Below are 24,156 nucleotides of genomic sequence, written 5' to 3'. Positions count from 1 at the left end.
TGCATGCGCCCGCCCTCCTCCTCGGACACTTGTGGCTGGTGCAGTTCTTTATTATATGCTCATTTGCATGGACATCTCTTTACTATCACTTACTCACCCGACAGTGGGAAAACAATCTAATAATGAAGTTGATGCCCATACCCAATATCACCAAGAGGAGGAGTCACTTGCCTCGAGATTTCTTCGAAGAAAAACAGCTTGCACACACTTGAGGGCAGGAGTATGCAGAGCATGTGAATTTACAGCGCTATGTGCCATGAACAGATGCGTACAGGGTAACATATATATTCCAGATTTTTTAAAAAAAAGTGACCGAGTACCACGTTATCTACAGCAGGTTTACAATTAAACACACATTTATTACTGTTGTGTACATTTTAAGTTTCCTGGGATTACCATAACAATATAATTTATTTGAGTATCTTACATTCCATGTTAAAATGGCTTTCAGAGAAAAGAGAAAAAACAACCCTGCAAATAGTCTTGAGGTTTAGTATGGTCTGTGTGTTTTTTGTATGCTGGGATTTAATCCTTTGTGTCCTAGTTCTGGTCCAATTTTGTTTGTAACTTGACAAAACAGCATTTAATTACCCATAATTGTAGATCCTTGTTGAGTAATTTGCTATGCAGTACCATTTTTGAGAGAAGCTAGTGCCATTATTACTCAGCCAAGGCTTTGTGCCTCATGAACCTTGGATCCTCCCAGCACTCAACAATACTAATATATAGCATATTCCACTCGGCACATTTGCATACATGCTGTCAAGATGTACATATGCCAGCCTGCAGAGGAGCTGGGCACAGTTGCGTTTTATGGTTGGTGCTTCTGGAAGGTGGGATGGGCTTGGGTGACCTAGTTATATGTCGGATCAATGCACTTGTAAACTCGAGGGTCTGGTGACAACACTAAAATGTCAGACAAGAGCCTCAGAGATGTGTGGGGCTTTGAGTCAGGGTTTTCGCATCTTCTGCTTTTTAAGGGGATGAGTAAACGTTTGTCAGTAGAGTTTGTCCTAAAGCTGCAGTACCTATTAAGGCCAAATCTCATTGTTATGGATCTTGCATACATTTATGTTGGCAAGCTGCCCTTTCCTCTTCGGATATGAAGTTCTTTTTAAGTATTACAACCTTTAGATATTGAAAGATGTCGTTGGTTCGCAAAAATGCTCTCCCACGATGCTGCGATTATCTAGTTTTTCATTGACTTATTACTAAAAATATAATCGTCTCCGGGAACATTTTATGCATATGGTTAATTAGAACACATTGCTTGAGGCACAGGTGAAGGCCACTCCATTTTGTTCTTTCCCATGTATGGTGGTTTGATTTTTATCTGAACTGTGAATGTTCCGGCTGGTCAGACCCCACTTGCTTAAGGATGGCACAGTTCGTTTCTTTCTTTCTTCATTATGTGAGCGTATAATTTGCTTCTTACCTTAAGTGTTTTGAAAGTGGGTGGTTGTTAAAATGCAGGGAGGGGCACATATCTCGGTAGTTCATCTTGTTGCCGAATAGGTTGTACTTCCGTGGCAATCTTGTGCGGGATTTTCAACTGGTTTGTACAAGATTAACGTAGGGTCCTGTCATGTGCTTTGTTGTTTTATATTCCAAGTGTTTGCAGGCTAGTCCGGGGGATCTTGATTGTTCTGGATTTGGTTGTTTGCGATTCAGTGCTGTGATGGTACCCGTCGTTTATGAAGTCTGATCTGAAATCCTCCTGGTTTTACCTTACTCTGATTGTTGAGTATATCTGGTTGTATTGCCTTCTCTGAATATTGTGACCTGCTTCTCGTGAAAGAGGTTGTTCTGATCTTCACAAAGGGGTGTGTGTGTGTGTAAGTATACACCTAATGACTTTTGTTCTGTGGTGCGATAATCTGTTTGAGTTATTTCTCTATTGAAATTAAATTTCTTTATGACTGATTGTACTCTCTTAGACCCCGATGTTTGCCTTTTATGTGCTTGATTAATATAAATACAACTATATACAGCTTGATCCTGTTCAAATGTGTTTTTTACTGTTTCATGTTCAATACATTTGGTCACTATGACATAAGGCTTAAAAAAAAAAAAAAAAAAAGGATAGAATGGGACTGTCACTGAATCTTTTAGCCCATATTTTACATACATACTCAAGTTGTGTTCCTTGTCAATTGCAGTCCCAGGATCCCCAGATGTTGGATCAGTTGTCGAAGAACATCACAAGATGTGGACTTTCAAACTCCACGCTCAACTACCTCCGGGTAAGTGGTCCACAGTGGGGTACCACATTAAATATAACGTCTGATGGGCCCATGAGCATACACCTTAATCAGTTGTCTGGAAATCTCAGTTAGCGAGTCATGCTGACCTTTTTGAATTGCCTGTGGGTATTGAAGAAGCAGCATAGTGAAGGTATGTTATTGCATCATTTAATGAAGATTCCAAGCAAGATGACACTCCAGTTAAATCTTGGTCTGCAACGTAGGGGTCATGCCAGTAAACGCTTATCTGGCAAACTTGGTGCAGGTACTTGGTTGAAATACACTTTATATCTAGGTTGATTATAGTAATTAACTTTGTGATATTGAGTGAAAAAATTGTGCTTATTAGCCGGAGAGAAACTTCAGTTAATTAAACGTGATTTATAATAATGTAAATTAATCCAGTGTAGTACCCCAGTTGTTTGACTTTCTTTATGCTCAATATATGATGGCATCAGGTCTAACAGTTTCAGTATTGCAGACTATCCTGAAGGAGTGTAAATGTCTAGCAGCATTCATGTAAATGTCCAGATGAGTGACCTTTTGTTGCATGTAATCATGTGTTTAAATGGTTTCAAAGAGTTCCCAGTTTTGACTGGTAACTCTGGCAACCCAAACAAAAAATGTCCTATTTCTAGCATTTCCCGTTTTGGTCCAGTATGAAAGGTCTGGTCCCTTGCTTATAAAGTGGTAATTCAACTGCAAGATCACATCTCTGCCTTAATCTGACAGTTTTCCATCAATTAATGGGAAAATTGTGCCCTATTTTTCTTTTCTTTTATTTTTAAAAAGAAAACAGCGCTGCATAACTACTCAAAGACCTTTGCTCAGTGGTATCAATTAGGTGCGTCATGTGTATGATTCACAGAAATTCATTTTTCAGATGGGCACATAGGGGCATAAGTTGGGCTAACCCCACTGTAAGGAAATATGCCTCCTTTGCATGGTTACCCCCTGACTTTTTGCCTTTGCTGATGCTATGTTTTGAATTGAAAGTGTGCTGAGGCCTGCTAACCAGGCCCCAGCACCAGTGTTCTTTCCCTAACCTGTACTTTTGATTCCCCAATTGGCACACCCTGGCATCCAGATAAGTCCCTTGTAAGTGGTACCCCTGGTACCAAGGGCCCTGATGCCAGGGAAGGTCTCTAAGGGCTGCAGCATGTCTTATGCCACCCTGGAGACCCCTCACTCAGCACAGACACACTGCTTACCAGCTTGTGTGTGCTAGTGAGAACAAAATGAATAAGTCGACATGGCACTCCCCTCAGGGTGCCATGCCAGCCTCTCACTGCCTATGCAGTATAGGTAAGACACCCCTCTAGCAGGCCTTACAGCCCTAAGGCAGGGTGCACTATACCATAGGTGAGGGCACCAGTGCATGAGCACTGTGCCCCTACAGTGTCTAAGCAAAACCTTAGACATTGTAAGTGCAGGGTAGCCATAAGAGTATATGGTCTGGGCGTCTGTTTTACACGAACTCCACAGCACCATAATGGCTACACTGAAAACTGGGAAGTTTGGTATCAAACTTCTCAGCACAATAAATGCACACTGATGCCAGTGTACATTTTATTGTAAAATACACCACAGAGGGCACCTTAGAGGTGCCCCCTGAAACTTAACCGACTATCTGTGTAGGCTGACTGGTTCCAGCAGCCTGCCACACTAAAGACATGTTGCTGGCCCCATGGGGAGAGTGCCTTTGTCACTCTGAGGCCAGTAACAAAGCCTGCACTGGGTGGAGATGCTAACACCTCCCCCAGGCAGGAGCTGTAACACCTGGCGGTGAGCCTCAAAGGCTCACCCCTTTGTCACAGCACAGCAGGACACTCCAGCTAGTGGAGTTGCCCGCCCCCTCCGGCCACGGCCCCCACTTTTGGCGGCAAGGCTGGAGGAAACAAAGAAAACAACAAGGAGGAGTCACTGGCCAGTCAGGACAGCCCCTAAGGTGTCCTGAGCTGAAGTGACTCTAACTTTTAGAAATCCTCCATCTTGCAGATGGAGGATTCCCCCAATAGGATTAGGGATGTGACCCCCTCCCCTTGGGAGGAGGCACAAAGAGGGTGTACTCACCCTCAGGGCTAGTAGCCATTGGCTACTAACCCCCCAGACCTAAACACGCCCTTAAATTTAGTATTTAAGGGCTTCCCTGAACCTAGGAAAACAGATTCCTGCAACTAACAAGAAGAAGGACTGCTGAGCTGAAAAACCCCTGCAGAGGAAGAACAGAAGACACCAACTGCCTTGGCCCCAGACTTACCGGCCTGTCTCCTGCCTTCCAAAGAAACCTGCTCCAGCGACGCTTTCCAAGGGACCAGCGACCTCTGAATCCTCTGAGGACTGCCCTACTTCGAAAAAGACAAGAAACTCCCGAGGACAGCGGCACTGCTCCAAAAGAACTGCAACTTTGTTACAAGGAGCAGATTTAAAGACCCCTGCAACTCCCCGCAAGAAGCGTGAGACTTGCAACGCTGCACCCGTCGACCCCGACTCGACTGGTGGAGAACAACCAACTCAGGGAGGACCCTCCGGCGACTCTACGACTGTGAGTAACCAAAGTTGTCCCCCCTGAGCACCCACAGCAACGCTTGCAGAGGGAATCCCCAGGCTCCCCCTGACCGCGACTGTCTGAACTCCATTTCCCGACGGCTGGGAAAGACCCTGCACCCGCAGCCCCCAGCCCCTAAAGAAACGGAACTTCTGTGCAGGAGTGACCCCCAGGAGGCCCTCTCCCTTGCCCAGGTGGTGGCTACCCCGAGGAGCCCCCCCCCCTTGCCTGCCTGCACCGCTGAAGAGACCCCTTGGTCTCCCATTGAAACCTGAAGGAAACCCGACGCGTGTTTGCACACTGCACCCGGCCGCCCCCGCGCTGCTGAGGGTGTAACTTCTGTGCTACTTTGTGTGTCCCCCGGTGCCCTACAAAACCCCCCTGGTCTGCCCTCCGAAGACGCGGGTACTTACCTGCTGGCAGACTGGAACCGGGGCACCCCCTTCTCTCCATTGAAGCCTATGTGTTTTGGGCACCTCTTTGACCTTTGCACCTGACCGGCCCTGAGCTGCTGGTGTGATAACTTTGGGGTTGCTCTGAACCCCCAACGGTGGGCTACCTTGGACCCAAACCTGAGACTTGTAAGTGATTTACTTACCTGACAAAACTAACAAAAACTTACCTCCCCCAGGAACTGTGAAAATTGCATTGTCCACTTTTAAAACAGCTTATTGTGTTTTATGTGAAAAGTATACATGCTAATGTAATGATTCAAAGTTCCTAAAGTACTTACCTGCAATACCTTTCAAATGAGATATTACATGTAGAATTTGAACCTGTGGTTCTTAAAATAAACTAAGAAAATATATTTGTCTATAACAAAACCTATTGGCTGGATTTGTCTCTGAGTGTGTGTTCCTCATTTATTGCCTGTGTGTATGTACAACAAATGCTTAACACTACTCCTTGGATAAGCCTACTGCTCGACCACACTACCACAAAATAGAGCATTAGTATTATCTCTTTTTGCCACTATCTTACCTCTAAGGGGAACCCTTGGACTCTGTGCATACTATTCCTTACTTTGAAATAGTGCATACAGAGCCAACTTCCTACACCCACTGTTTTTCATCTTGCGTTTTCTTCCTCTCCCAGATCCTGTGATCATCAGATCTTTCTCTTTACAATCCAAGGGATCACACTACCACTGTTCTTGTTCAAAGTTTATTTGTTCGCCCTTGCCCAATTTCAGGGAACACCACATCAACTTCCACATGTGTGTCGCTCTTAAATACATATCGCAGGATCTGCAAAGGTGGATTAATTGGCTTGACTTAGATCTCCTCACCCACACAATAGAGTGTGTGTGGCTATGCAAAACTAAAGGAGGCAAGAAGCAGAGAATTAAAGCTTTGGTAGTAGAAACCAAATTTTGTGTTTATCTCATATAAGAAACAAAAATAGGGCAAGGCAATTTGTCTTGAAATGATAGCTTGACAGGAAGAAAGGTAACAATCTATGCACTATTTACAGAAATAAGGAACAGGCTGGCCCTATTTGGCACAATGGACGATGCAGATCACGTGCCTTAGAGAGCTTGGTCAACAGGCAATGGTGGGGACATGATCAGAATGAAGATAGCTGGCAATAAGTTCAACAACACCATTTCCAACCTGAAATTTGTACCTGACGAACCTGGCCACTCAAATGGAAGGGTATAGAACTGAGTCAATTAAACTACAGCTGACTAACTTTAAATGTGGAGTGGAAATAAATCTTAATTTCAGATTCCTAAGTTACGTGCTTGGCTGTGCAGTAGAACATGGCTGCACATGGTGAGTTTTTACCTCTAGTAATAATTAGGTGATCTCTGCTCTAGTCATGTCACTAGCTGTTTTGAGATTTTATGGCAAATAGATATATTTTTTAATTGTCTTCAAGTATATGTTGATACACATATGCACAATTTATGAAACCTTTCCAGTTGTATCATTGACTTTTAGTGGTCATTACACTCTAGGTTGCCTAAATGGATGTGAGCAGTCTGGTTTTCAATGGTTGTGATAGGGGGCTGGACTGAGTTTACAACACTTGGGCCTTCAATCTTTTTATTCAATCTTACTCATCCCATTCCCTCTTTCTCTTTCTCATCCTCTTTCTCTTTCTCATCCTTGTTTTTGTTTTTCAGCTCTGTGTAATCCTAGAACCCATGCAGGAACTCATGTCCCGGCACAAGACTTATAGTTTAAGCCCACGTGACTGCCTGAAAACATGCTTATTCCAGAAGTGGCAGCGGATGGTGGCACCGCCAGGTGGGGAACATATCCAAAATACAAAAGCATTTATTCATTTTTTTTTTAACCAATTAATGTTTTGCCGTTTGTGGCTCTAAGGTTAATGTGAGGAATGCACATATCATTTTGGTAGAATGGACAATGGCTATATATATATATCTATATATATGCATGTGTAGCTGCAGATACACATGCTATGCATAGTCCTGCCATCTATTTTGGGGCTTGGAGTGTTACAAGTTGTTTTTCTTCGAAGAAGTGTTTTCGAGTCACGGGATCGAGTGACTCCTCCTCTTCAGCTCCATTGCGCATGTGCATCGACTCCATGTTAGATTGTTTTCTTTCCGCCATCGGGTTCGGACGTGTTTATTTTCGCTCCAGTAGTTCGAGTCGGAAAAGTTCTAAAAACTCTCTAATTCATCGGTATTGTTTCGATCGCGTATCATCAACACTTCAGTACCGTCGGATCCAACTTCTTTACTCACCCTTCGGGGCATCCGCGCCCAACTCGGGCCTTGTCGGGCCCGCCGCGTGGAAGCCTCAGGGGACGGACCCCATTTCGCTTCTGTCCTCAGTGCCACGCCAAGTTTCCATATACAGACCAACATCTCCTCTGTAATCTCTGTCTCTCTTCAGACCATCGAGAGGATACTTGTGAGGCCTGCAGATCCTTCCGTTCGAAGAAGACTCTACGAGACAGAAGAGCACGAAGGTTGGAAATGGCGTTGAAAAGCACCGAAGGTCTCGACGTAGAAGTAGAGGAGATCATGACCACCGCAGTCATCGTCCCAGGGTCCGATTCCGAGCAGGTGTACGAGGAGTACAGACCGGTCACGGCAGGTCAGCATGTGAGTACGCCTGCCCCTGTCCAATCCAAGCCCAAACATAAGGCCTCGGGAACGCCATTGCCAGAAGGCCATGGCTCGACCCGCAAAAAGACCTCTGGTGACCAAGCAACAACTTTGGCACCGAGAAAGGCCACGCCACCGAAGCCTTCGGACTCGAGCCGAAACACTGGCTCAGAAATAGGCAAACACTGACCCTTCAAGTCGAAGCCTCAAAAATCGCTTTCGGAGCCGAGGCCAAAATCCACTCCCGGCCTTTCGATCCCGAGAAAACCAGCTTCGGTGCCGAAAAGACCCAGTTACACAGAGGAGCATGGACTTTCGAAACAACTTAAAGAACGCCAAAAATTTTCGGAGGAACTCACACAGATGGAGGACATTGATGGCAGGCCAGAATTCACATTCATAAAGACACTGGCAAGATCATAACTGCACCACCTCTGAAGACTAAGAGGAAGCTGGCCTTTCAAGAACAATTGGACACTGATCAGCCACCGGCTAAAGTGCCAAGACCTAAGCAAAGCTCTCCACCTCCACAATTTTCACCTCCTCAGTCTCCTCCTCATTCTCCTCACCTGCGTGTTTCTCCACCTACTACTCCTACACCTGCACAGTCTCCTGTACATTCTGTAAATTCACAACAGGACAATGTGGATCCGTGGGATCTCTATGATCCAGATCCCATTCCGGATAACAACCCAGACTGCTATCCTTCCAAACCATCACCACCGGAGGATAGCACTGGATACACTCGAGTTCTGGCTAGGGTGGCCTCATACCACAGTCGCCATGCACACCAAGTCCTTTGAGGATGATTTTCTTTTTAATACATTATCCTCCACACACTCTTCCTACCAGTCCCTTCCCATGCTTCCATGCATGTTAAAGCATGCACAACAAATATTTCAAGAGCCAGTCAAAGCCAAGGTCATCCCCCCCAGAGTGGAGAAAAAATATAAACCACTTCCCTCTGACCCAACATTCATTACTCAACAACTCAACAAATTCTGTAGTTGTAAGTGCAGCTAGGAAAAGGGCCAACCCTCAGTCATCAGTGATGCACCACCACCGGACAAGGAAAGCAGGAAATTCGATGCTGCTGGCAAAAGAATAGCATCACTAGCAGCCAATCAATGGAGGATAGCCAACTCCCAAGCGCTATTGGATAGGTATGATAGGGCCCACTGGGACGAGATGAAAGATAATCCAGCATCTCCCCAAAGACCAACAAAAAAGGGCACAGCAAATAGTCGAGGAAGGGCAGGCTATTACTAACAATCAAATTAGATCAGCCCTAGATTCAGCATATACAGCAGCTAGGACAATCAGTACTGCTGTTACTATTCGGAGACACGCATGGCTTTGGTCGTCAGGGTTTAAGCCTGACATTCAGCAGGCTGTTCGTAATATGCCATTCAATGAAAGACAGCTTTTTGGCCCTGAAGTTGATACGGCCATTGAAAAGATGAAAAATGACTCGGACACCGCTAAAGCCATGGGTGCTCTGTATATCACGCAATACAGAGGTTCATTTCGAACACATCAAACAGGGGTGGTTTTAGAGCGCAAACACCTGAGGCATCCACCTCACAATCCAAATCATCTTACCAGCCTCAATACCAACGAGATGCGTTTAGAGGAAATTATAAAGGCCAATTCCCCAGAGGTAGGGGAAAATATCAGCCAACAAAACAAGCCTCACAGCTAAAACAGTGACACTCTCCATCTCTTCCCAAATCACACCTCACCTGTGGGAGGAAGACTGCAGACGTTCCACAACAATTGGATACCCATTACAACAGACAACTGGGTATTGTCTTTTATCTGGAGCGGTTATTGCATAATATTGGCACAAATTCCCCCAGACATACCTCCAAAACCACACAAACTCTCCTCCCAACACATCTCCATGTTGCAAGAAGAAGTACAATCACTATTACTCAAACAAGCCATAGAACTTGTACCTCAAAATCAAATAGGAACAGGGGTTTACTCCCTGTACTTCCTTATTCCCCAAAAAGATGGAACCTTGAGACCAATATTAGATCTCAGAACTCTCAATCTTTTCATCCTATCAGAACACTTTCACATGGTAACACTACAAGATGTAGTCCCGTTGCTACAACAGCAAGATTTCATGGCAACATTAGACCTCAAGGATGCGTATTTTCACATACCCATCCATCCATCCAGTGCACAGAAAATATCTCAGGTTTGTAATACAGGGAAAACATTCCCAGTTCAAAGTGTTACCCTTCGGGATAACAACAGCTCCCAGAGTATTTACAAAATGCCTGGCGGTAGTTGCAACCTACCTAAGAAGGCAACGCATTCATGTCTTTCCATATCTGGACGATTGGCTAATAAAATCCAACAATCATACACAGTGTCAAAACCATACAAATTATGTAATACAAAGCCTACACACTCTAGGGTTCTCTATGAACTACCAAAAATCCCACCTGCAATCTTCGCAAATTCAACAGTATTTAGGAGCCACACTAAATACGCAAACAGCACTTGCAAGCCCAAGTCCACAAAAAGTGCAAGCATTCCACAATGTATTAGCACAAATTCACTCAAACCAACAGTACACAGTCACATTTGTAATGAAATTGTTGGGCATGATGGCATCATGCATTGCCATTGTCCTAAATGCAAGATTAAACATGCAGCCTTTACAACAGTGCCTTGCAAAACAATGGTCACCGGCACACGGTCAACTTCAAGATCTAGTGTTGATAGACCGCCAAACATGCATATCACTTCAGTGGTGGAATTCCACAAATCTAAACTAAGGGCGGCCATACAAGACCCTGTGCCTCAGACCATACTCACAACAGATGCATCAATGATTAGGTGGGGAGCACACCTCAACAATCACAACATTCAATTACAATGGGACACCAAACACAAACAACTTCACATAAATCACCTAAAATTGCTAGCCGTATTCCTAGCACTGAGAGCCTTTCAGCCTCTTCTCATTCACAAACACATTCTTATCAAGACAGACAACATGACTACAATGTATTACCTAAACACACAAGAAGGGACCCACTCATCGCAACTGTCCCTTCTAGCACAAAAGATTTGGAATTAGGCAATACACAACAATATCCACCTGGTAGCACAGTACATCCCAGGGATACACAACCAATTGGCAGATGTTCTCAGCCGAGGTCAACAAACCAACAAGTGGGAAATTCATCCACAAGTGCTTCAGACATACTTTCATCACTGGGGAAGACCAGACATAGACCTATTCCCCACCAGTGAAAACGCAAAATGCCCAAACTTCGCATCCAGGTTCCCACACCCTCTTATCCAAGGGCAATGCTCTATGGATCAACTGGTCAAGGATATTTGCTTACGCTTTACCCCCTCTCCCGCTCATTCCATTTCTAGGCATCAAACTGCGTCAAAATAAACTCAAACTCATACTTTTAGCACCAACGTGGGCACGTCAACCCTGGTACACAACACTGTTAGATCTGTCAGTGGTACCACACATCAAACTCCCCAACAGACCAGATCTGTTAACGCAAAACAAGCAACTGATCAGGCATCCAGATCCCAAAATATCAATCTAGTGATTTGGCTCCTGAAGTCTGAGTTTGGATATCTTCATCTTCCAACAGAATGTATGGAAGTAATTAAACAAGCAAGAAAACCCACTACCAGGCAGTCTTATGCGAACAAATGGAAAAGGTTTGTGTTTTACTGTCAATCTGAGCAGATTGCCCCTCTTTCAGCGTCAATACAAGACATTGTAGGTTACTTGCTTCATCTGCAAAAAGCAAATTTAGCCTTTGCGTCCATCAAAATACATCTCACTGCTATTTCAGCGTATTTGCTAAATATACAACACACCTCTCTATTTAGGGTGCCTGTTATCAAAGCTTTTATGGAAGGACTAAAACGCATCATCTACCAAGAACATCCCCAGTGTCTCCGTGGAATCTAAATATTGTACTCATGCGACTCATGGGTCCACCATTTGAACCTATGCATTCATGTCAGACTCAATACCTAACATGCAAAGTTGCATTCCTATTTGCAATTACCTCATTAAGAAGAGTTAGTGAAATCCAAGCTTTCACTATTCAAAAACTGTTCATACAAGTACACAAACTGGTACTTCGAACAAACCCATAATTTCTACCAAAGGTGATAACACCGTTTCATATCAATCACAGTGGAGCTCCCAGTCTTCTTCCCACAGCCAGACTGTAGCAGAAAGAGCGCTACATACATTGGACATTAAAAGAGCTATAATGTATTACATTGATAGAACTAAATCATTTAGGAAAACCAAACAAAAACTGAAACAGTTATTTGTGGCATTTCATAAACCACTTACTGGTAACCCTATCGCAAAGCAAGGACTAGCTAGATGGATAGTAAAATGAATCCAAACATGTTACCTATTAGTAACACCAAAAGCACATTACACCAGGATAAAAGGGGCAACAATTGCTTTTTTTTTTTTAGGAAATATACCAGTGACAGAAATCTGTAAAGCAGCCACTTGATCAACACCCCATACATTTACCAAGCATTACTGTGTAGATGTGTTAGCAACACAACAGGCCACAGTAGGACAGTCTAAGAACACTATTTCAAACAACTTCAACTCTTACAGGTTGACCACGGCTTATGGGAGGTAAAACTGCTTTGAAATCTATGCATAGCATGTGTATCTGCAGCTACACATGCCATCGAACGGAAAATGTCACTTACCCAGTGTACATCTGTTCGTGGCATGTTCCGCTACAGATTCACATGCACCCGCCCGCCTCCCCGGGAGCCTGTAGCCGTTTAAGTTAAAACATTAATTTGTACTTATGTATATATATCTTTATTACATTTGCATGGACATCTCTTTGCTTTATACTCTATCACTCCTACCTTACCCTCTGCGGGAAAACAATCTAACATGGAGTCGATGCCCATGCTCAATGGAGCAGAAGAGGAATCCTGTGACCAAAAAACGCTTCTTTGAAGAAAAACAACTTGTAACACTCAGAGCCCAACACTAGATGACAGGACTATGCATAGCATGTGAATCTGCAGCGGAACATGCCACGAACCGATGTACACTGGGTAAGTGACATTTTCCGTATATTGTCATATGTTCCAGAAGAAATCTTATCTAATCCCTCTTTTTCTATGGCCAGGGAAAGGATGCACAGAAGGTGACCTTCTGCATATTGTCGTGCCTGCAGAACCTAATTAGTCTGACTACTCATTTACTCAACTGTTTAGTCACCTGTAGAAATCCAGGTGGCATCCCACAGTGCCCCCTGTATACATCCTGTATGGTCCAGCATCTCTTTTCTTCTCCCCAATCAATCGGAGCCCACTACACTTTGTGTGGGAAGGCATTGATGAATACTTTGTGGCCACTTTGTTTCTTTTAATAGCGGCTATGCCCCTTCTCCCTTTTGTTATATATATTTCATGGATGGTGTAGAATACTCCACTTCGAAATGACTGCCATGCTTCATCCCCTGCTTGCTTGCACTGCTAGTAAGTTTGATTTTGCCATTACTCAAAGGATCAAAATGTATGAAAGATAAAAATGTAATCTTATTTTAATTATGAATTGTTACATTGCAACATTTCCAAAGTGTTTGTTCTTGAAATATTGACTTTAAAATGTGCCCAGTGCATCTCCTGTTAAAAGGTCAGAAGATTGTAGCAAGAATACCGGAATTAAAACCACCAGGCATATTGCATTCTGATATTACAACGTGACCAGCTATTGTGGCCCTCTAAATTGTCTTCAGATTTACCCTTACTTTATGAACTTCCGGTGATTCTGCTGCGACTGTAGTTCAGTTTTATGTTGGATTACATGTGTGGCTGTAGATACATATGTTCTGTATACTTCCGCCATCTAGTGTTTCAAAGAGGAAGGTTGCAAGTTGTTTTTGTTCACAAAGTCTTTCGCGTCACGAGGTAGAGTGACTATTACTTTTGCTGGCAATGCGCATGGCCCTTAACTACATCTTCAGATTGTTTTCTTCTGCTGTACGGTTGTGTTCTCTCGGAGGTCCGGTTCGAGACTGTATTGCGTCTCTTCAATTTGGGAAAACCTCTCCAACCCCGTCGGTATCATCAATTGTGTTTCTATTTATCCCTTTGTGTTTCGGGATCGAAGAAATGTTTGTTGTATCGAACTCTTCTATCTGAGGCCCTTTAGGCAGCCATTTTATCTATCCTACCCCTCAGAGAATGAAAGCCTGATGGAATGAACGCCTTTCTGTCCGAAGTGTCGCTCCAAATTCCCTCAGACCAATGAACATTAGGTCTGTAACCTCTTCTTATTACTGGAACATAGGGAATAAGCCTGTGAAGCTTGCCAGTCGTTCTGATCAAAAAAGACTCTGCAAAACAGTAGAACCTGTCACTGAGTTGAGGTAATGCTCTACATCTTCGGCATCCAAGACACCATGTTGGACACAGAACAGGAGGAGGACATCTAGGAGGCTTCCGCTGCCAAAGAGGAGGCAGTTCCCATTCAGGACTCTGATTCAGAGGCTGAAATGGCTCTTGAAATGCAGGAAATCCATCCAGGTCAACAAACATTGAGTAAACATCCCCTTGCTCTGCCCAAAAAACTCACCATTTCGGAAGCAAAGGTGATTGAGCCTCCACCGCATTTTGGCCCTGACGGGTATTGAAAGACTTTTTCAGATGCCCCACCCTCCGGCTCTACACCGAAACCTAAATCGAAGACAACCGCTTCCATCCAGAGCCGTACACCATAGGCTCCGGTGCTGAAACATTCCTCATCCACTTGGCGCCCACTGTTTTGGCATCGAAAAGAGCGCCTGCCTCGGCTTCCGCAAATTAGCACTGAAAATTAAAAGCGTTTTGGCACTTAAAATGCTGAAACCCAAACTTTCGGACCTGAAAACACAGAGCCAATTCTTCAAAAAATTAAGCAACCGCTCCAAATTAAGCAGTCACAGCTATTAATATCCGCCACACTAGGAAGAGTTCTGGTTAAAACTGCTGTTTCCACTCCCTCCAAGCGACAGCTCACTTTGGGGGAGGCCTCAGAATTACCAATGCCTCCAGTTAAACACAGGAGAATGGACAAGGATTTGAAAGAGGTTCAACCACCTCTGCCTTCATCTCCACCAATCACTCCACCACCACTGCAAACTCCTTCTCCACAGAATTCACAGGATGACCCTTTAGATGTTTCTCTGGAAGGCTCACCTCATTCCTTCCAAGATAATCAAGACATGGGGTATTACACAGCGGTCTTTCATGCGCACATAGATCCTTGGTCTCAGTAGGATGTAGACACATACACTAATACAGATATAGAGGCTTACCCACGCCACCCTGATGACACCACTTCTTTTCAAGAACTAGTAAGGAGGGCGGCTACATTCCACCACACACCTCTCCATAAGGATTCTATTGAGGGAGTTTTTTTATTTGAGACACTAACTGCCTCACACAAGTCCACACAATACCTCGCCATGCCCAAAGGCATGTTAAGACACGCTGACAATATAGATCAAGACCCAGCTAGAGCCCATATTATTACCCCAAGAGTGGAGAAAAAATACAAGACTTCTCCCTCAGACCCTATGTATATCAAGGGTCAGGTTCCAGCAGACTCTCTAGTTGTGTCAAATGCTAGGAAGAGAGTTAATTCCCAGGCTGCTCCAGATGCTCCACCTTCTGATAAGAGTTAACTCACTGATGCCCCAGGCAAGCTCAAATGGCTCAAACGGCAAACCACTGGATGTTATCCAACATAGTTAGCGTCTGGCACTCAGCTACACACCTCCAAACATCCCACCTCGTTGTCACAAACTTTCACAGGATCACACCACTCTCCTCAAACAAGAAATACAGTCTTTACTAGCAAAAGGAGCAATAGAACCAGTTCCTATCCAACTTCAAGGAACCAGAGTGTATTACCTTTACTTTCTCATATCCAAGAAAGTTGGCTTTCTAAGACCCATCCTAGATATCAGACCTTTAAATCATTACATTATATCAGAACATTTTCATATGGTCACACTCCCAAGATGTGCTCCCTTTGCTACAATAGGGCGACTGTAATAGAAGGACAGTAATACCAGTTCAAGGTGCTTCCATTAGGAGTCACCAGGGCACCAAGAGTGTTTACTAAATGTAGCAGCTCACCTGCGCAGACAGAAAATTCATGTGTACCCATACCTAGACGACTGGCTCATCAAAGCCAACTGTCTCAAACAATGTATCAGCCACATTCAAGCCACAATAGACTTGCTTCACCAATTAGGATTCACAATCAATTTTCAAAAGTTGCATCTTACGCCGCTTCAGCTACAGCCTTACCTTAGGGCCATAATCATTACACAGCTATGCATAGCTTACCCAAATACAGCAAGAATACCGAAATTTCAAACATGGCTTCTTCACTTTCAACCCACTCAACATGTCACAGTGAAAGCAATCATTAGACTTCTGGGAATGATGGCTTCTTGCATTGCAATAGTGCCACATTCACGTCTTCACATGCGCCCGTTGCAGGAATGTTTTTTTCATGCCAGTGGTCTCAAGCACTTGGCCATTTAGCGGATCTAGTGTTGGTAGACGACCGCACCTTTCGTTCTCTGCAATGGTGGAACAAAAACAACCTATCTAGCCCTCAAGGCGTTTGTGACACATCTCATCAACAAAGTAGTTCTCTTCCACACAGACAACAAGACAACCATGTTTTATCTTCAGAAAAGATGGGGTAGGGACACGCTCCCTATAATTCTCATCTTGCACAGACAGTATGGCACTGGGCTACTCGCCACAACATTTACCTGTTAGTGGAACACCTCCCAGGGTCACACAACAATTTTGTCGACCTTCTCAGCAGGATGCGGCAACAAGTCTACGAGTGGGAACTCCACCCCAGAATCCTCCAACCCTGCTTCCAAAAGTGGGATTTTCCAGACATAGATCTGTTCGCAACAAAGGAAAATGCAAAATGCCCAAACTTTGCCTCCAGGTTCCCACACCCTCAATCCAAGGGCAGTGCTTTGTGGATAAACTGGTCAGGAATATCTGCCTACACTTTTCCAACTCTCCCTCTCCTTCCATATGTGGTTCAGAAGCTCAGGTAAACTTCTCTCACACCAATCCTAGTGGCACTCACATGGGCAAGACAACTGTGGTTCACCACTCTACTGGACCTGTCTGTAGCGCCTTGCGAGAAACTTCCCCTCGATCTGGACCTTCTGTAGGAAAGTACCATCTTGCCTGGCATGTTACCCCCATATTTCACTGTATATATGTTGTTTTAGTTGTATGTGTCACTGGGACCCTGCCAGCCAGGGCCCCAATGCTCATAAGTGTGCCCTGTATGTGTTACCTGTGTTATGACTAACTGTCTCACTGAGGCTCTGCTAATCAGAACCTCAGTGGTTATGCACTCTCATTTCTTTCCAAATTGTCACGAACAGGCTAGTGACCAATTTTACCAATTTACATTGGCATACTGGAACACCCTTATAATTCCCTAGTATATGGTACTGAGGTACCCAGGGTATTGGGGTTCCAGGAGATCCCTATGGGCTGCAGCATTTCTTTTGCCACCCATAGGGAGCTCTGACAATTCTTACACAGGCCTGCCACTGCAGCCTGAGTGAAATAACGTCCACGTTATTTCACAGCCATTTACCACTGCACTTAAGTAACTTATAAGTCACCTACATGTCTAACCTTTACCTGGTAAAGGTTGGGTGCTAAGTTACTTAGTGTGTGGGCACCCTGGCACTAGCCAAGGTGCCCCCACATTGTTCAGGGCCAATTCCCCAGACTTTGTGAGTGCGGGGACACCATTACACGCGTGCACTACATATAGGTCCCTACCTATGTGTAGCTTCACAATGGTAACTCCGAATATGGCCATGTAACATGTCTAAGATCATGGAATTGCCCCACCAATGCCATCCTGGTATTGGGGAGACAATCCCATGATTCCCCGGGTCTCTAGCACAGACCCGGGTACTGCCAAACTGCCTTTCTCGGGGTTTCACTGCAGCTGCAGCTGCTGCTGCTGCCAACCCCTTAGACAGGTTTCTGCCCTCCTGGGGTCCAGCCAGGCTTGGCCCAGGAAGGCAGAACAAAGGACTTCCTCAGAGAGAGGGTGTTACACCCTCTCCCTTTGGAAAAAGGTGTTAAGGCAGGGGTGGAGTAGCCTCCCCCAGCCTCTGGAAATGCTTTCATGGGCACACATGGTGCCCATTTCTGCATAAGCCAGTCTACACCGGTTCAGGGACCCCTCAGCCCTGCTCTGGCGCGAAACTGGACAAAGGAAAGGGGAGTGACCACTCCCCTGACCTGCACCTCCCCAGGGAGGTGCCCAGAGCTCCTCCAGTGTGCTCCAGACCTCTGCCTTCTTGGAAACAGAGGTGCTGCTGGCACACTGGACTGCTCTGAGGGGCCAGCAGGTGATGTCAGAGACTCCTTCTGATAGGCTCTTACCTGTGTTGCTAGCCTATCCTCCTTCCTAAGTAGCCAAACCCTCTTTTCTGGCTATTTAGGATCTCTGCTTTGGGGAATTCCTTAGATAACGAATGCAAGAGCTCATCAGAGTTCCTCTGCATCTCTCTCTTCACCTTCTGCCAAGGAATCGACTGCTGACCGCGCTGGAAGCCTGTAAAACTGCAACAAAGTAGCAATGACGACTACTGCGACACTGTAACGCTGATCCAGCCACCTTCTCAACTGTTTTCCTGGTGGTGCATGCTGTGGAGGTAGTCTGCCTCCTCTCTGCACTAGAAGCTCTGAAGAAATCTCCCGTGGGTCGACGACATCTTCCCCCTGCAACCGCAGGCACCAAAGAACTGCATCACCGGTCCTCTGGGTCTCCTCTAAGCATGACAAGCGAGGTCCCTTGAACCCAGCAACTCTGTCCTAGTGACTCCCACAGTCCAGTGACTCTTCAGTCCAAGTTTGGTGGAGGTAAGTCCTTGCCTCCCCACCCCAGACTGCATTGCTGGGAATCGCGTGTTTTGCAGCTACTCCGGCTCCTGTGCACTCCACGAAGATTTCCTTTGTGCACAGCCAAGCCTGGGTCCACGGCACTCTAACCTGCATTGCACGACCTCCTGAGTTGTCCTCCGGCGGCGTGGGACTCTCTTGTGCAACTTCGGGTGAGCACCATTTCACTCCACTTCGTAGTGCCTGTTCCGGCTCTTCTGCGGGTGCTGCCTGCTTCTGAGAGGGCTCCTTGTCTTGCTGGATGCCCCCTCTGTCCCCTCACGCAATTGGTGACATCCTGGTCCCTCCTGGGCCACAGCAGCATCCAAAAACCCTAACCGCGAGCTTTGCAGCTAGCAAGGCTTGTTTGCGGTCTTTCTGCGGGAAAACACTTCTTCACGACGTGGGACATTCATCTTCCAAAGGGGAAGTTTCTAGCCCTTGTCATTCGTGCAGAATCCTCAGCTTCTACCATCCGGTGGCAGCTTCTTTGCATCCACAGCTGGCCTTTCCTGGGCATCTGCCCACTCCCGACTTGATCGTGACTTTTGGACTCTGTCCCCTTGTTCCACAGGTACTCTCGTCTGGAAATCCATCGTTGTTGCATTGCTGGTGTTGGTCTTTCCTGCAGAATTCCCCTATCACGACTTCTGTGCTCTTTGGGGAACTTAGGTGCACTTTGCACCCACTTTTCAGGGTCTTGGAGTGGGCTATTTTTCTAACCCTCACTGTTTTCTTACAGTCCCAGCGACCCTCTACAAGGTCACATAGGTTTGGGGTCCATTCGTGGTTCGCATTCCACTTCTAGAGTATATGGTTTGTGTTGCCCCTATCCCTATGTGCCCCCATTGCATTCTATTGTGACTGTACATTGTTTGCACTGTTTTCTATTGCTATTACTGCATATTTTGGTATTGTGTACATATATCTTGTGTATATTTGCTATCCTCATACTGAAGGTACTCACTGAGATACTTTGGCATATTGTCATAAAAATAAAGTACCTTTATTTTTAGTATATCTGTGTATTGTGTTTTCTTATGATATTGTGCATATGACACTAGTGGTACTGTAGGAGCTTCACTCGTCTCCTAGTTCAGCCTAAGCTGCTCTGCTAAGCTACCTTTTCTATCAGCCTAAGCTGCTAGACACCCCTCTACACTAATAAGGGATACCTGGGCCTGGTGCAAGGTGTAAGTACCCCTTGGTACTCACTACAAGCCAGTCCAGCCTCCTACACCTTCTCACTCAGAACCAAGGTCAGATCAGACACCCAAATCCCAAGGACTTGAATCTTGCAGTTTGGCTCCTGGAGTCCTAGAATTTAGGTATTTACAGCTACCTCAAGATTGTATGGACATTCTTATAGACGCATGCAGACCAACCATAGCGCATGTTATGCAGCAGAGTGGAAACGCTTTGTTCACTATTGCCTTTCTAAAAACTGGGATCCTTTCCAAGTGTTGGTACAAAGTATTAGTTCGATGGCATCTGTCGCTGTAGATACACATGTTGTGCATAGCCCGCCATCTGGTGTTGGGTCGGAGTGTTACAAGTTGTTTTTCTTCGAAGAAGTCTTTCGAGTCACGGGACCGAGTGACTCCTCCTTTTGTCTCCATTGCGCATGGGCGTCGACTCCATCTTCGATTGTTTTCTTTCCGCCATCGGGTTCGGACGTGTTCCTGTCGCTCCGAGTTTTGGACCGGAAAGTTAGCTAACTATCGGAAGATTACGTCGGTATTGTTGCGTTCGGGATCGGCTTAGATAGAATCGACACCGCATCGAAGTTTGAAGAGCTCCGGTGCCCTTCGGGGTAGCTTTCGATCCCCCGTCGGGGCCTGGTCGGCCCGACCGCGTGTAAGACAACGCAGATGGAACGGACCCCGTTTCGTTTCTGTCCCAAATGCCACAACAAATACCCGTATTCAGACCAACATTTGGTCTGTAACCTGTGCCTGTCGGCTGAGCACAGTGAAGAGACTTGCGAGGCCTGTCGTGCGTTCCGGTCCCGAAAGACACTCCGTGACCGTCGAGCCAGAAGACTTCAGATGGCGTCCACGCCGACAGCACACCGAGAGTTCGAGGAACAAGAGGAAGAGGGAACCTTCTCGATCCACGAATCGGACTCCGAGGAATTCGACGATCAAAGAACTGTGAGTAAGACGTCGAAAACACACAAGAAAAGTGACAAGGCCCAGGGGACGCCACCGCCACCAGGCCATGGCTCGACCCATAAATTCGGTGACCGACCATCGGCACCGAAAAAGGCCGAAACAGTGCCGAGATCGTCCGACTCCGGTCGAGACACCGGCACGCAGCCTCCTCGGGACCGAGAGAGTGCTGCTGAAAAGGATCGACGCCGACATACCGGTGCCGAAACAGCTCGACGCCGAGACAGTGGCACCGAGGAAGATCGACGCCGAGAGGTTTCGACTCCAAAAAAGAAAAAAGTCATCTCGGAGCCGAAAAAGAGTACAGACAGGGTTTCGGTGCCAAAACAAGCTGCAACCGACCCAGTTACCGGTTCCTATTCAGAGGAGCAATCACTGTCCTCTCAGATGCGAAAGCATAGATTTGAGGAAGAGTTGCAATCCACCGAAGTGGACCATACGCAGAAACGTATTTTCATACAGGAAGGAACAGGGAAAATAAGCACCCTTCACCTATTAGGAGAAAAAGGAGACTGGAGTTTCAAACAGACCAAGCACCACAAGCAAAAGTGGTGAAAAAGGTAACTCCGCCACCCTCTCCTCCACCTGTACCTAACGTTTCACCAGCACAAACTCCATCACATTCCCCGGCTCACACCACCGCGAGCCAAGGTGACCAGGACCAAGACGCTTGGGACTTATACGACGCCCCAGTGTCGGACAACAGTCCAGAGGCGTATCCCACAAAGCCCTCACCACCAGAAGACAGCACAGCATATTCTCAAGTGGTGGCTAGAGCTGCAGAGTTCCACAACGTCAACCTCCACTCAGAACCAGTCGAGGATGACTTCTTATTCAACACCCTCTCCTCCACCCACAGCTCCTACCAAAGCCTGCCTATGCTCCCAGGAATGCTTCGGCACGCAAAGGAAATCTTCAAGGAGCCGGTCAAAAGTAGGGCAATAACAGCAAGGGTGGAAAAGAAATACAAAGCACCTCCCACAGACCCTGTTTTCATCACCACACAGCTGCCACCAGATTCCGTCGTAGTAGGAGCAGCTCGCAAAAGAGCCAACTCCCACACATCTGGGGATGCACCACCCCCAGATAAAGAGAGTCGCAAGTTCGATGCAGCCGGAAAGAGAGTCGCAGTACAAGCTGCAAACCAGTGGCGCATCGCTAACTCTCAATCACTACTTGCGCGCTACGACAGAGCCCACCTCATTGAGCATCTACCCAAGGAACTACAACAGAGGGCGAAACAGGTGGTTGAGGAAGGACAGAACATATCTAATAATCAGATACGCTCCTCTATGGACGCAGCGGACACAGCTGCGAGAACAATTAACACATCTGTGACTATAAGAAGGCACGCATGGCTACGAACGTCTGGTTTTAAACCAGAGATACAGCAGGCAGTGCTCAATATGCCATTCAATGAGAAACAACTGTTCGGACCAGAGGTGGACACGGCAATTGAAAAACTGAAAAAGGACACTGACACTGCTAAAGCCATGGGCGCACTCTACTCCCCGCAGAGCAGAGGCACTTACAGCACCTTTCGCAAAACAACCTTTAGAGGGGGGTTTCGGGTCAGGCCACACAAGCCAGCACCTCACAGACAACACCGTCCAGCTACCAGGGACAGTACCAAAGGGGAGGCTTTCGGGGCCAATACAGAGGCCAATTCCCTAGGAATAGGGGAAAATTTCAAAGCCCCAGAACCCCTACAACCAAACAGTGACTCACATGTCACTCATCCCCTCCACACAACACCAGTGGGGGGGAAGAATAGGTCAATATTACCAAGCATGGGCGGAAATAACTACAGACACTTGGGTCTTAGCAATTATCCAACATGGTTATTGTATAGAATTTCTACAAATCCCTCCAAACATACCACCAAGAGCACAGAATTTATCAAAACAACATTCAGACCTTCTGGAAACAGAAGTTCAAGCATTATTGCAAAAGAACGCAATAACTAGTACCAGAATCACAAATAAACACAGGAGTTTATTCACTGTACTTCCTAATACCAAAAATGGACAAAACACTGAGACCAATCCTAGACCTCAGAACACTAAACACCTACATCAAATCAGAACGCTTTCACATGGTCACACTACAAGAGGTGTTACCATTGCTAAAGCAACAAGACTACATGACAACCTTAGATCTCAAAGACGCGTATTTCCACATACCAATACATCAGTCGCACAGGAAATACCTCAGGTTTGTATTCAAAGGAATACATTACCAATTCAAAGTATTGCCGTTCGGTTTAACAACCGCACCAAGAGTCTTTACAAAATGTCTAGCAGTAGTGGCTGCACACATCAGAAGGCAGCAGATACACGTATTCCCGTATCTAGACGACTGGCTAATCAAGACCAACTCACTGACAAAGTGCTCACACCACACAAATCAGGTCATCCAAAACCTCTACAAACTCGGTTTCACCATCAACTATGCAAAATCACACATTCTGCCGTGCAAAGTACAACAATACTTAGGAGCCATAATAGACACAACAAAAGGATTAGCCCCTCCAAGTCCACAGAGAATTCAAAATTTCAACAAGATTATACAACGCATGTACCCAACACAGAGAATACAAGCAAAAATGATATTACAACTCCTAGGCATGATGTCCTCATGCATAGCCATTGTCCCGAACGCAAGACTGCACATGAGGCCCTTACAACAGTGCCTAGCATCACAATGGTCACAAGCACAGGGTCACCTTCTAGATCTGGTGTTAATAGACCGCCAAACATACCTCTCGCTTCTATGGTGGAACAGTATAAATTTAAACAAAGGGCGGCCTTTCCAAGACCCAGTGCCACAATACGTAATAACGACAGATGCTTCCATGACGGGGTGGGGAGCACACCTCGATCAACACAGCATACAAGGACAATGGGACGTACATCAAACAAAACTGCACATAAATCACCTGGAACTGCTAGCAGTCTTTCAAGCACTAAAAGTATTCCAACCAATCATAACTCACAAGTACATTCTTGTCAAAACAGACAACATGACAACAATGTATTATCTAAACAAACGGGGTACACACTCAACGCAGCTGAGCCTTCTAGCACAAAAAATATGGCGATGGGCAATTCACAACCACGTTCG

General features: G+C 45.8%; 1 protein-coding gene across 9 annotated transcripts in view; it reads left to right on the top strand.

The window, feature by feature from the left end:
* Positions 1-24,156, top strand: part of LDB1 (LIM domain binding 1) — a 363,831-nt gene that overhangs the window by 325,597 nt on the left and 14,078 nt on the right. For all 9 annotated transcript variants that reach the window (XM_069239589.1, XM_069239587.1, XM_069239591.1 and 6 more), the window contains 2 exons: positions 2,160-2,243; positions 6,920-7,043. In XM_069239589.1, the coding sequence (XP_069095690.1) occupies positions 2,160-2,243; positions 6,920-7,043 (208 nt within the window). The remainder of the gene's footprint in view (positions 1-2,159; positions 2,244-6,919; positions 7,044-24,156) is intronic.

This window comes from Pleurodeles waltl, chromosome 6 (genome assembly GCF_031143425.1).
Source record: "Pleurodeles waltl isolate 20211129_DDA chromosome 6, aPleWal1.hap1.20221129, whole genome shotgun sequence".
Taxonomy (NCBI): Eukaryota; Metazoa; Chordata; class Amphibia; order Caudata; family Salamandridae; genus Pleurodeles; species Pleurodeles waltl.
The sequence above is the reverse complement of the archived record's forward strand: the minus strand, read 5'-3'. Positions and strand labels throughout refer to the sequence as shown.